This window comes from Falco rusticolus, chromosome 2 (genome assembly GCF_015220075.1).
Source record: "Falco rusticolus isolate bFalRus1 chromosome 2, bFalRus1.pri, whole genome shotgun sequence".
Lineage (NCBI taxonomy): Eukaryota > Metazoa > Chordata > Aves > Falconiformes > Falconidae > Falco > Falco rusticolus.
The window spans coordinates 114183172-114197128 of NC_051188.1; the positions used below are offsets into that span (position 1 = coordinate 114183172).

The following is a 13957-nucleotide window of genomic DNA, read 5'->3' on the forward strand; positions in this document are numbered from 1 at the left end:
TCCTTGTCCTCTGGTTGTCATCTCAACCGCTGTGGTTCAAGAGTCTGCTGTTAACTTGTTCCTTAACTTGTTCCCAGGGCTTATGCCCTACAAGTCCTAACAGGTCTCTGTTCATATGGCTAACAGTGCTCAGACTCGCGTCCTTGAGGCCTTGCTCTACAGTGGAGTTTAGACTAGTACAAGTCATGTCTGAAAAGTGGGAAACTGCAGCTGCCCACCCATGGAATCAACAGGAGTCCAAAGGATGTGCATGGCAACTGGCCGAAAAGGCTGGAAATCGGTAATTCAGCTGCTTTCCCCACCCCCTGGGCTTCAGGCAGCTGGAGGCTGAACTAACTTGTTCTTTCTCTGGTTTTTGCTCAAGACACCTTGTGTCAGTATTTCTTAAATAGGATAAAATGATGTAAAAACTTGAGTCGATGGAACACATTGGAACACACGCAGAATATTTTACACCGTCCTTCGGCAATAATTACTTCAGAACGTATGAGTGAGAATAAGATGAGGAAGAGTGTAGTCATCTTGTGCTCTTCAGCAAAAGTGTTATTGCCAGAAGAACATCCTTTGGGATTTCTTTGAGAACAAAAAAAAAAAAAAAAAAAAAAAATCACAGAAGGACAGTCCTGATTACTCTGATTACAGTCATAAGATGAGTCAGTGACTTATGATCAATGGTGTTACCTACCAGTGGACCCGAGGTCAAATGTGGTTACTGTCAGCTGCCTAATTGTTTTCTCATGGTTGGTCAGCCGCTCTGCAGTGTCGGTGTGATGGCTTGCCCCTTTCTATTTCAACTTGTCAGTTAAAATTCACTGTCACTAAATGAAGGTCAGAACCTCTTCGCTGTAGAGATGTCTGTTCGCTCATTAATATTTAGATTTGGGCAGCGGAAATAATCTTTCAAGTGAACAAATATTTGCGTTGTAGCTGTCATAGGTAGATGTCTTGGAGGTTCCTTAAGCTGCTCCGTTCCCTTGGTGTGGCTTTTCAAAACCACAGCTGGAACATGTTGATTATGTGGTGCAAAGCAAATTTACATAGTTGTCTGTGCTGTGCCATTATGTTGCATAAGCAGCTGGCTTTATTCTGTAGGTCTTCAACATTTTGACAGCAATACATGTTATTTAAAATACACATTCAACGCTTTGTAAAAAAAACCCAAACGTGATCAATAGCATCACTGTCAGAAGATAATTCCTCGTAGTTGTGTTTTCCCTCATTGAGGATATGTTTTCTCCTTCTTACCCGTCATAGTCCCTCATTTCATGTCTCCTATAGCCTTAACCTCACCTAAAACATCCAATTTCTCGGTCAGCGTTTATGAAGTCTTAAATTCCTGTGTTCCCTACCTGTATTCCGCTAAGAGGTATGATCATGAATGGTGTGCTCTGATTAATTGGCGAGTTGATGAACAAGAACAGATTGTGATGAACTCAAACTACAGAATTTAAGTGGTACTTGGTGTTCTGTCCTCTGAGTAGCCGTAGTGTCCATCTGTTGTTGTGCCATCGTTCTCCCCTGGTTTTAGGAACTTGGTACATTGAAGATGCCTATTAACTATTGGTTTAGTTAATTAGGTTCTTAAATTATTATGGGGGAAATTGATAGTTGTAGCCAGAAGTTGCCTAAAGATTAACAGTAATATTTGTCACAACAGAATTGAGAGTTGACTAACTGGAGGTACATTTTTGTCAACACTCTTACCCCTTAAAAAGCTATTAAAAGTATTAGAAACGCAAAAAAAAAAAAAAATAAAAAAAGAAAATAGCTTCTAGTTGAAAGACATAGATGCAAGCATATATCTCATTTTCCTGAGATATTTAATAAACCATGCAAATAGAGGACTGTAGGAGCCTATTTTTAGAATGACAGCATGTTGTGTATATTGGTTGCATTAGTCCCAACTGTTCTTTGATGTTGTCACTTTTTCATAATAGCAGGAGGTTTCATACATTCAGCATAATGTTTATTCTATTTGTGCAATTTAAGCAGTGTTCATTATCTTACCTAAGTTTTAAGTTCTGATTACTTTTCAAAAATATTCCTTCTTTCTTTCAGCCAGGAGGAGGTTATCTGGGCTTTAACATCTTCTGGTGTGGGTTGCTTAAGTTTGCCAGAGAAAGTTACCTTCTTGTTAGGCAGCTGGTGTGGGGTGATACAGAGAGGAGGAAGGGTGATAAAGGAGCCACATTTGTGGTTTTGATTAGTATTCAGTTGTTGGATTTGATCTGATTAGTGCTTAGTTGTTTATTTTTATATGGCTTCCTAATTCTTGGTCAGCTGTTGGTTAGAGGAAGAGTTTTACCCCAGATCTGCAGGCTGAAAGGGGCAATAAATGATGCCTGCACACAGGACTGGGGTAACCTAGATCATTACAAACCCTTTCTGCAGAGGAGACTAGCACCCTACCCTTCTGTCGCTACATATGCTTCAGGAAAATGCAAGAGGGTTTTGGACTGAAAAGTCCGAAGTCTGAAGATACCTATGCAGGGACGAAATAAAGGCTTGCGTCTCAGATTTTTTTTGTAATTTTCATGATTTGGCGAGAGCTTTGTTTCAGCTCATTTTGTGCTTTAGTCTTTTTAAATGACAAACCAAACCCATCCTTTTCTCTCTCCAGGTCTCCTGCAAGCGCAGAATCTCTTAACGCAACTACCTCAGCAAAGCCAAGCCAACCTCCTGCAGTCTCAGCCAAGCATCACCCTTGCCTCGCAGGTCAGGCTTATTTCTACAGTTCATGAGCTGCTTTGAGGGGATTTAAACTATTGCAAGTGAATGGACCCTTTGTGTTAGTTACTGGAATAAATACTGTAGCTATAGTAGTGAGTTTGTCTTTTTAGATAGATTCAGTGTAGTAGAACTGAAGCATCAGTAAATTCAGGTTTGTAGTTCCTACCCTAACGTGCCTCTTTTCATTCATTTAACGTTACAAATTTTTATTTTTAGCTGAAAATTTCCATGATTGAGATCTTGAGTTAATGTCACTAGAGTATTATTTGGTTTCTTGTAAGGTTTTCTTGGACAATCTACAAATTTTTGACATTCAGAAGAGCCAAGTGTGTACTACCTAAAAAGCTCAAAAAGAGGATTACTTTATTTCTAAAGATTGCAGTGGTAGTCTATCTTTATTGTAGCCTAGTCATTTTGCTGTTATTGCTAAGTCATTGCCAGTCTTATTGGTTACCTTCTGTGAAAGTGAAGAGACTGTAGAAATGCATTAAAATATTCTGTTAGATATATGTTAAAATACTAAAGCTCTATGATTAAGCTTTCTGACTGTACGAAAAGCAATTTTAAGGTTGCACATGCCTGCAAATTTAGTTTTGCTTCACTCTGGGTTTTACTGTGCAGTTTAGGTAGATGACTGCATGCTGTTTCTCAAATACCACATAATATCATATGGTACCTTCCTGCCAGCTTGGTTACACATAAGAATTTTTTAGCCTGTAATAAGATGCCTTAGTCTATCATAGTCTTAGAAAACTACTTTTTCTATTATACCACCTCTAGTATTTTTCATGTACCAGGTGGAAAATGGAATTTGTCTCACTTCTGTAGTTTATAGCTCAGCAGCATGACTCCCTACTGAAGATTATACTTCAATTAAAAAGAAGTATCAAAGCTACAAAGAGAAAATAAACTATGTAAAGAGGGTGAAGTCAGTAAAGACATATTGCAGTAATTACCCACTACGTTTAATGTAAATTAAAAAAAATATTAAAAACCTTTGCAGTGGGACACATGTCTGCAGCCCTAGAAAGATTATATATGATCACGTTACTTCTCACATAATGGAATTATAGATCCTGACCTCCCTCTACCATCTGGTGTGCACTGCAAAAGACTGCACTAACCCAGGAGAAAAACAACCTAAGGAGCTATGGGAAGGCTCGGCTCTATGTGTAGTCCATTTCTTTTAGAACAGCTGTCTCTGGACCTTTGCACAGTACTGTAGTGTTGCGTAGGCTTGGGGCTGTTCTTATTTGTCCCGAAAGAATCTAGTTTCAGAAACAGGTACAGGACGTAAAAGCATGAAGTCACCTTTACTTAAAAGCCTCAGCGAACTGAATAGAACTTAACTAGAGTAAACAATTTGTCTCCATCTCAGTTCATCTATGGCATGTAAGAAGGCTGAGTTATAACATGTTTCTAACGTTCCTGTTGCACATAAAGACTGAACTGTGCAATACCAGGTCTTAATATATTTTGTTCACTTGTGAATATTTTCCACAATGCTTAGCTTGTTTTCAGATTCTTATTATTGCTGCATAGCAAAATGTTGAAGTATGCCAGTGTTGAGGAATGATGAACCTTGTGTGGATTTCCTGGAAAATCAGCCTTTTATATAGAAGAAAAACGTGGCCTAAAAGGAACTATTTTCTGCCGGTTGCCTTTGCTTAGTTTCTCGTATCACCAGTACCTTCATTCTTACTGTTGCAAGTATCAGCAGAAGGGTTAGAGGTAGATGTAGTTAGTTCTTTCTTACTGGAAGAGTTGAGTCAGGCGCAAGAGATGGTGTTAGAGGAGACTTGCCACATTTGCTGCACCTGCATGTGCTCACTGTTCCAAGATTAAATAGGAGACTTGAATCTTTTGGGCTGATGACAATCTGCCACCTCACACAAGCAGTAAATTCAATTTTAAAATGATTAAAAGGGGATGAATGCCAAGCTGTCTATAAATGATAGAACTATATCAAGTGAGAGTGTTCAGCCTTTCTTTGAGCAGCTCTGTAGCAAGCGCAAGTTTTGGTTATCTGCTGCACTGAACATCTCTTACTTTTCCTTAATTGGTTCTGACAGAGCCTTTAGAAGGCTGTCATACTAATACAGTTTTCTGGATTGTGATTGCTTGTTTTTGAGAGGAATATAAATAAATTGGAGGAGCTTTCAGATTGCTGGAAATGTCAAATTCATTGGTCGTTCTCACCAAAACCTCACACACCTTTTTGTAATTTAATTTTTGCTCATTATTCTTTTAAGTCTGATTTTTCATCTTTTCCTTGCTATCTTAATAGCCAGCAACCCCAACACGCACAATAGCAGCGACCCCCATTCAGCCACTTCCACAGAGCCAGTCAACACCAAAGCGAATTGACACTCCCAGCTTGGAGGAGCCCAGTGACCTTGAGGAGCTTGAGCAGTTTGCCAAGACTTTCAAACAAAGACGGATCAAACTTGGATTCACTCAGGTGAGACTGCGTACCATAGTGCCTGCCAGTGTGGAATCTGAGGTCTCATCTTTTAAGTCTGGAGGGAGACTACAATCCCACCTTTTCCTAGGAGAACCTTCTTAAATAGGGTTATGCTCTGGCCTTTATGTAGGGGATTTCTAAGAAATGACAGAAAAAGCCATACATCCGTCTTACTTCCCTGTTGGTTTTAAAGCATAGCCATTTTCCCAGCAGGTACGTGCATTTACCAGCTCCAGATGTCATTGCATGTGCACTGTTCATTCTATAGGATGTAAAGTGAATGGGACAAAGCACTTTAAAGCTGCCTTCAGAAGTACAAAGTTCCGAAAATCATACAGCACAATTAACTGCTCTGTGTGTTTAAAAAATATCTCACAGCTGCGGAGTTGCTTTGGATGTCAAAGGGGTTTTATCTCTCAAATGTATTTTCCTATTAAACATCAATGATTTCTGTACTTAATGCTTTTGCTAAGGTTCCTAAACAAAACCTGAAAGGACTGTCATCTTTGAAGCTCTCTCCTTGCAGAGGTGAACTGGAGTTGTGGTTTGTTTTGGCTTGCTTAAAAGCTCAAAAATACCCATAGAGCCGAAGAAAAGTAATCTTTAACATAGTGAAAATGGTTGAATGACGAGTACAATTAAAAGTACAAAGTGCATTTATATGTTCCATTATTCTGTTGAAGGAAAATGCTGCTTGGATTAAAGAGTCCTTTCTTATTAATATAAAAAAGATTTTTTTTCCCTGCAAAATTAAAACATCTGTCCAGGTAAACAATTAATTTTGGCAGGAATCGGTGGTAAGCACAGGCGTGTTTTTGCTAGAAGAAATGGCATGCAGAAATCAAAGTAGGCATGTAAAAGTCTGAGCTGAGAGCAGTCAATCCAACATATGTGATTTGTTCTCCCTTCCTCCCCCCAGGAATAAGTAAACCTACTCTGTTAAGTGTGTGCTGAAGTCAGATTTATTTTTCTGGCAAAGTCTTACATGTTTGAAAAATCAGAGTGCATAATGAAAGTTCCTGGCAGCATCTTAATTATAACTGAAGAACAGAATGTTCTTAGTAAAATTAAGTGCATTTTGCTGGCATGTGTGCCTCCTTCCCTCCCTTATTTCCACTAGAGGGAGGCACAGAAATACAGGTGATGGACACACACAAAAGCTAGAGTAATGCAGAACAGAGCAGGGTAAAACACAATAGCTTCCCTATAGCCTGAGTGAGGAGGTTCATGTAGATCTTTAGTTATTATGTTTAATCTGCCCTGCTGTGAGATGATCGTAAAGGCTCAACTAGACTTTTTAAGTTATGGGTTAACCCTTCTTCATTGATCCTGTTGTGAATTTTCACGGTGAGGAAAAATGAACACAACTGCTCAGGCTTATGTTTCAGCATTTGCTTTTGAGCTTTAAAAAGAGGAATCTTGAGAAAATGATAAAATTGCATTTGATCATTCCTGTGCCACTCTGAGTTTGTATGTGTATAATTAGGCAGTTCTAATAACTTCTGCCTAATTGCGTAATTGGATAATAATTAAGAGACCTCTATTACTCTGGTTTCCTATAGTTGGATAAATAGACTGCCTTTCAGAGGATAAAAGAAATTTATTTCCAGTGGTACTGTAAGCTTTTTCAGACTCATGCCAGCCCTGCCTTTCAAAAATAATTGTAAGATTTAGTTTGCATTGCAAACTAATCACTTACTACATTCTGTCTTGCGAACAATATAACAGGTTTTGAATTTCAGCAGTTTTGTCTCTTCTCCCACCCTGAAAAGTGGCTGATGGATTTAAATCCTTTTGTTTAATTGTTTTCCTTAAAAATATCTCCGTGTTTGACATACAGAGACGCAACGAACATAATGCATCTTAGCATTATGTGTCATTTTAGTATGTGGCTAATTGGTTGTTACAGATTCAAGCTATGTGAGCGAGCATTTTGGACATTATTTTTATTCTGTAAAAGGTATTACCTCTGCTAGTCCATTCAGGCTTCTTAACAGACCAGTACACACGACAATGATGCACCTTATAATCAGTTTCAATTCAGCACCGGAGCTTCATTTGACCTACAGAGTAGCTCAGCTGTATATACGGTACCTTTATCCTGTGTTCCATCCATCCTTTCAGTGGCCCATCCCAATATATAAAATTCTCATCCCAGTACGTAAATTCCTTTGCCTGCAGCTGAAATGCTGCCACCTTTTGGCATTGAAAAACTATTGACAAAGAAATGGTTAACTATTTATTTTAAATCAGATGGCAAACGTTCATAAGAACAACATAAATACCAGAATTAAATTTAGTCGAGGAACTGGAGCAAATTTCATAACTCTTTCCTGCCGAGACATAAATCAACTTATTTCAAATATGGTTTACATAGCCAGTTTTTCTCCTTCATAAACCCAGCAGAGCATCCGTGTTACTTCTCTTGGAATGATTTATGAGTTTTAAAATGCATGGAATCCTGGCATATGGGTAGAGGTATAAATGTGAGTTCCCACGTTTCCTCTGATTGAAGGGTGTACAAACCAATTGTTCTGGTCCTGTTCTGGGAAGGAAAATGTTTTTTTTATGCAACCTGCACAATTTACTAAGCTTACCAAAGGTTGTTTTCTTCCTTGCTTGTATATGGCCACTCTGCATGCTATTAGTATATTTGTATCAAGCTGTGGTTGTGATTCTGACCTGAACAGAAAGAAAGCAAGCTTTACACACAGTCCAACTAACCCATTTGCAATTAAACACCACTAACTATCTCAAGCTTTTCAGGCTCTTCTTCTAGACTTCTCGTACTTCTTTGTGTTAAGAAAGTAAAGATCTAAATTAAACTACTTTAGACCAAATAGCATACTTGAAAATAATTAAATTTTTACGAAGTGCAGGACCTTTCAGCTTTAAAACAAAACAAGAAAACATTATGGTGTTTTTAAGGGCCACAGTCAAGAATGGATTTGGGTTTTTTTGGTTTGGGTTTTTTTTTTTTTTACAAGACTTTCCAAGTGTAAACTACATAGATGTGTGTATATATATATAGATATACACACATACATATTAGGATAAGCAGAGTGTCTGATAGCTAGCTAAAACTGACTTTTAAAAAGCAGTAACAGATGTAAAGAGATGATCATCTGTCTGTAAATATCCTGGATCGCTTTTTGGCAGATGGGTAAGGATAGGGAAGACTACAGTTAATCATTATTTGAAATGGTTCAAGTTCTTGTCTGCTTTGAAATGTGTGCCTGTGGGGAGAAGTTTGGTTGGAACCTCAGCTATTGATACTGGAAGTGTCAATATCTCAGATACTGGAAGTTCGGATAAGAATATTTCTGCACCTATTTAAATGTAATACATGTTTGCAGACATATTTTCAAGTCTTTTCTACTAATTCGAAAACATTAATTCACTGCATTTCTGCTTATTTGAACTTTTTCTTCATTGGTGTGAAGTATGCAGATACTTAAACCTGCTCCTAAAAAGAGCTTGGCTTTTATGTATTTTAAAGAACTAAGAAAAAAGTTAATACTCAGTGGAATGTTCTGCTCACTGATAATGCTAAGAAGACAAAGCATCAAGGATTTTCTGGAAAAGAGTTACATGGTTAAACTGACTGAGGTTTGACATTTCTTTATGATTATTTGCTTTAGCATGAATCTGGGTAGTGCTGAGCAAGTTTCTGTGAAACTGAAATCCCGGGCAGCAGCGTAGTCACTAAGAGAACACAAGAATATGACAGGATTCCTTGCTTTGGAAGTGCCTATGTTAGTGAATTTTTTCTCTTTCTTTGTCCAGGGTGATGTTGGGCTCGCTATGGGCAAACTCTATGGAAATGACTTCAGCCAAACTACCATCTCTCGCTTTGAAGCCTTGAACCTCAGCTTTAAGAACATGTGCAAGTTAAAGCCGCTTCTGGAAAAGTGGCTCAATGATGCAGGTGAATTGAGTTGTGTATTTCTTCACCAGCCTATCAAAATCAGTAGGATTGTGAAAAACCCTGAAAAACTGCTTCGTTTGTGCCCTTACGGTTTTATGAAGCCACCAATCTTTGTAACTGTCCATGGGACAAAGAAGGGTGTAGGAGCAAGGGTCCCGACTTCCCTTTTCATGTGCCTGTATGCATCCGAAACCGTTCCAATATGAACTTTCAGAATTGTGTTCTGCAGCCAGCTGAATAATTGCATGGAGTGAGGTATAATACGTGTCACGGTTTTCCCCTTTCATGTATGTTAATGCATATAACTTCTAATCCTCCTCTAGCTTTCTTTTTCAGATGTGTAGTAGAGAGGGTTGCATGGTTTGTTGTTTCAGTAAGCAGAGCTTATTGCATTCATCTCTTCCCACACCCCTATGTGCGCTCTTTTCATCTGTCTCCAAGGGTCCATGTAAACACTTTCTTTCTCCCCATAGGAAGAGTTTTTTGTGGGTTAGGTTTTGCTTTTTCCTTCCAGAATTATTTTTTCCTGGGTTATAAGCTATTCATGATGCCAGTGTTGCCAGTGTTCGTTCTTTTTTTTTTTTTTTCTTTTTTTTTTCTCCCCACCAGCAAAAGGAGCGTGGATGATGGTGCTAGGTGTTAGGATAGAAAGTGTTTTGAAGACTGCTGTCAGCCAGTTTTTTCTTCCAAGTATACAACTGTACATAGTATAAAACTGATGGATCTGCTAAACAGATGGCAGGGACAATGTGTGCCTTCCTATTTATACCAAAATGAAGAGAGCTTTCTGCTGGCACCTACATTATTCTCTGAAATTTTGAAAGTAATTGGATGCAGTGTTGAAAATTTGTCCTGCATTGAAACAGGGAAGTATCGTTCTGTTGTGTTGACAGGATTTATCTTTAGATCTATATCTGTCATAGAAAACATAAAGATCTTCACACTGAGTGCTCTAGTCCCCAGGTCAGTGGTCCCCAAACCTTCCAGCAACACTGGAAGAGTCCAGTGGTGCCAGGAATGTCATGGTTTGCTTTTCCTGCTAGCCTGAATACTTGGATCTGTAAAGTTAAGGACTGTATACAGCATCAGGGTCCTTCACAGCCTGGAAGCTGGGAACCATTGTCCTTGGCACTGATTCAGTTTCATGGAAATCTTTGCACGAAAGGTGCAGATGACTGTAAAGGCTAATTTTAGGTAAAAGGAGGCAGAAGCATACCGGTGATCCATTATTACGTGGAGTGTGGGAGAATTTATTGCTACAGAACTCGGCTTGTTCTGTGGGGTTTTCAGGATGGAGAGGGCTTTCAGCACATTTAGGAGTGCCATTACTGGGGAAAGAAACCTCTAGGAAATACTGAACTGAATGTACTTGCTCATTTGAGCCTACCAGAATGATCTGAGGCAGTGTGAACTTTGACACCTGCTTATCACCCACAAATGCCAGCGCGGTGAGGGATCTCCAGCCACAATTTATCATTTTGTTTAAATTCCCTGCTGGAATCTGCCAGTTGGTTATTTTGTACTTTCTTCTACAAAGTGGGTTCGAGTGTGTTCTCTCTTTGCTCTTCTGTGGAGCCCAAAAGACAGGATTAGGGGTTGACAGCTAGAGACCTAGCGAAACTACGTGTGGGCTGTTCAGTAGAACTGCACAGCACTGGATGTCTGCTAAGATCGCCAAAGAGGTCGAATGCTGTGAAGCTGGCTGTGAACTTCCTCCAGTGTATTGCAGAGTGGGTAAAAGAAATCTCAGGCTGCTCAGATTTTTCCATAATTGCCTGCGACTTGCAACTGTGGCTCACGGATATCAGTTACTGCTTTTTTGCTTAAACTTGTGACTTGCAGTGAATAAGTGTCGGGTGGAATGAGATAAGGGAGACAAACTTTGTGTAGGTGTTACAACAGGGATCCTGTGGTAGCATACAGGAGCAGAGCATGCCCTCTGGGCTTGTAGCTTTTAAGTTTCAAGTATATGCTGTAATTTACAAGTATAATGATTAATGCATGTGATCCAGAAATCTCCACGTATCTGAAATAGATACAGAGTGGGTTTTAACGTGCCTTGCACAGGTGAAGAACACTTGCATTTAGACTGCACAGCATTCAAATAAAATCTCCTGATTTATGTTGCTCTCTTTTTTCAGAAAACCTCTCATCTGATTCAACTCTCTCCAGCCCAAGTGCCCTGAATTCTCCAGGGCTGGGGATTGAAGGCTTGAACCGCAGGAGGAAGAAACGCACCAGCATAGAGACCAACATACGTGTGGCCTTAGAGAAGAGTTTCCTGGAGGTCAGTGATCCTGTTGCTTTGCTCAGCCTATAAAGAAAGGAAGAAACTTGGCTTCAACAGTCCTATCTGTTGGAGTGAACCCATTATTGTGCTATTTAGGAAAATGCTTGTACTAAATAAGGTGAATACAAAGGCTGTGCCAACATCACTTAAAAAAAGCCCTCAAAACCACTCATTGATTCTTGCAGTTTGCTGACTTTGTGATTCGAATTCCGAGATACTGAGCCGTAGATCTAAGCTTGGTATTCTGCACATCAGAAAGAAGAAAAAACGATTACACCTGGTGAGGATGTATAAATGGAGTGACAGTAAAACATACATAATGTGAGGTTTTTAGCTGGCCTCATGTTACTGTTGTTAGGCACTTTGTGCAGCTGTATGGGCAGATAGCCTCTGTAAGTAGCTCATTCCATCTACCTGTCTTTCATTACAGGTCTAGACAATTTGGGGTTCGTTTGGCTACTGCTAGAGTTAATCTCTCCCGTTTCTTTTTGCGAGATGCTGATAGAAGGATTTCCTTATCAAGGTGGGGAATTTCTTGAAGGATTAACTCACAAGTCAGATCCCGTCTCTCAAAAAGAAGCATGTGAGCTTAGTCTTCATCACCCATCTGAGGAACACAGCTTACTATTGGTAGAAACGTTCCTGTAACTAACAAGGTGGAGGGCAGAAGTATCAATTATATACTGTCTCTATATATATTATACAAAAATAACTGTCTAGTGTACCACTGACAAGATTCTTGATATAAATGGCCCATCCAGATGTCTGCCTGCTGAAGAAGAAGCTATAATATAAAACTTCAGAAGGTAGTTTCACAGCTCTTCAAGTACCGTTTCCTTTTCTCAGAACCAAAAGCCTACCTCGGATGAGATCACCATGATAGCTGACCAGCTAAACATGGAGAAGGAGGTGATCCGCGTTTGGTTCTGTAACCGGCGCCAGAAGGAGAAAAGGATCAACCCACCCAGCAGTGGTGGAACCAGCAGCTCGCCCATCAAAGCAATTTTCCCTTGTCCAACCTCACTGGTAAGAATCAAGAAACTGTGTTGGCAGAGATCACTGGAAGAGAGAGTTCTGCGGTGCTCAGTGTGGAAATTGCACATGCTATCCACCTTCTTTGTACAGCAGACCTGTTCTCACAAATCTGTATTTTACTGGCACCTTAAATACCCTACCTGCAGACTGCCTGAGAGAGATTGCTTACAAATCAGGCACTAGCTGGGCCTTCAGTTTGGGTGCTTGTTTTAGTCAGCTCATGAGGAAATGTTCTGACTAGCAAATTTGCAGGTGGGGTTAATTGCTTTGAACATATTCCAAAGAGTAACGTTCATATCTGGACTTCCTCTCTTGCCCAGACATTTTTCGTAAAATAAGTGTAATAAAAAAATGCATAACAGCTCTACCCCTCTCCTCTTACTTTAGCTGCTCCGATAAGTAGATGAGCAGCAGTAAAACGTATCAGTTGGAGACTTCAGTTACACAAATCCGATGATACCGTTGTTGTCATTTTTAGTCAGGAATGATTTATATATATATATAAAAAAAAAAAAAGGCTTGGAACAAAGGAACAATTAAGCTAATTACTCATGTAATTAATTTCCCACACTTGTATTTGCCTCAGGTAAACAGAAACTTCATGAAAATAAGAGTAACAAAACATATGCATCAAGGTTCCTTCAGCTCCTTTGCTACCAATGTCCATGGAGGTCTGTTTTCATAAATAGAAACAGCAGCTATTAGATTTCATAGTAGCTATGCTTATAGGGATGTGGTGGAATTTATGTAGCCTGTAGCTGTCCTTTTGTAGTATTTATTCCACCCTCATCACTAGTAGCTAATATCTTCCAGTATTTCATTAAACCATTAATTTTGGTGATGTGTCATTCTTCCCCCTCATCCTTGTCTCAGGATGTGTGCATGCAACCTTTTGTTTCAGGGGAAGGGATCTGTTAAATGTACTTATTTTCTTTTTTTTTTTTTCTTTTTTTTTTTTTTTTTTCCTTTTCCTTTTTTTTTTTTTTTTCTTTCACAATTGGGAAGCACGGTTACATGGCTTGCTACCGAAGCAGAACATAGTGAGATTTATGATGGTGTGTTTTAGTAACAGGCAAGTTTACTCAGACTGCAACTTAACAAAGCTTTCCTATGTAAATTTCCCTTCTATTTAAATTTTATTTAAATTTTCCCAGCCATTGTATGTAAGAAATCAAGGTGTTAACCACAGTCTCCCATTTTTCAGTTTCACTAAGCATTTTCACTCATTGAAAGCTTCTCTTAAGACCATGCAACCCCCTCAAATGGATGTTCCAGCCCAGCTGCCCCCAGCCTTCCTTCCCTGGCTGTGTGCTTTGTTGGATCCTTGTGTCAGCTCTGGAGATGAGGTGGCCATAGCACGGCTGGGCTTAGTTTACTAGTTTGGGTGCAAATTAACCCTATGAAGAGCAGCGATGAATTTTCAGTCTGGCGAGCTAACCAGTGTGACTGCGCCAGTGCTAGGGCTCTGAAGGAGGGTTGGAGGGGAATGCTCCTTTCGATGGCAGCCTGC

General features: G+C 39.5%; 1 protein-coding gene across 1 annotated transcript in view; it reads left to right on the forward strand.

Moving 5' to 3' along the window:
- POU2F1 (POU class 2 homeobox 1) overlaps positions 1-13957 on the forward strand; it is a 121891-nt gene that overhangs the window by 91564 nt on the left and 16370 nt on the right. The window contains 5 exon segments of the mRNA XM_037378056.1: positions 2621-2715; positions 5018-5191; positions 8981-9122; positions 11264-11409; positions 12259-12438. Of these exon segments, the coding sequence (XP_037233953.1) occupies positions 2621-2715; positions 5018-5191; positions 8981-9122; positions 11264-11409; positions 12259-12438 (737 nt within the window).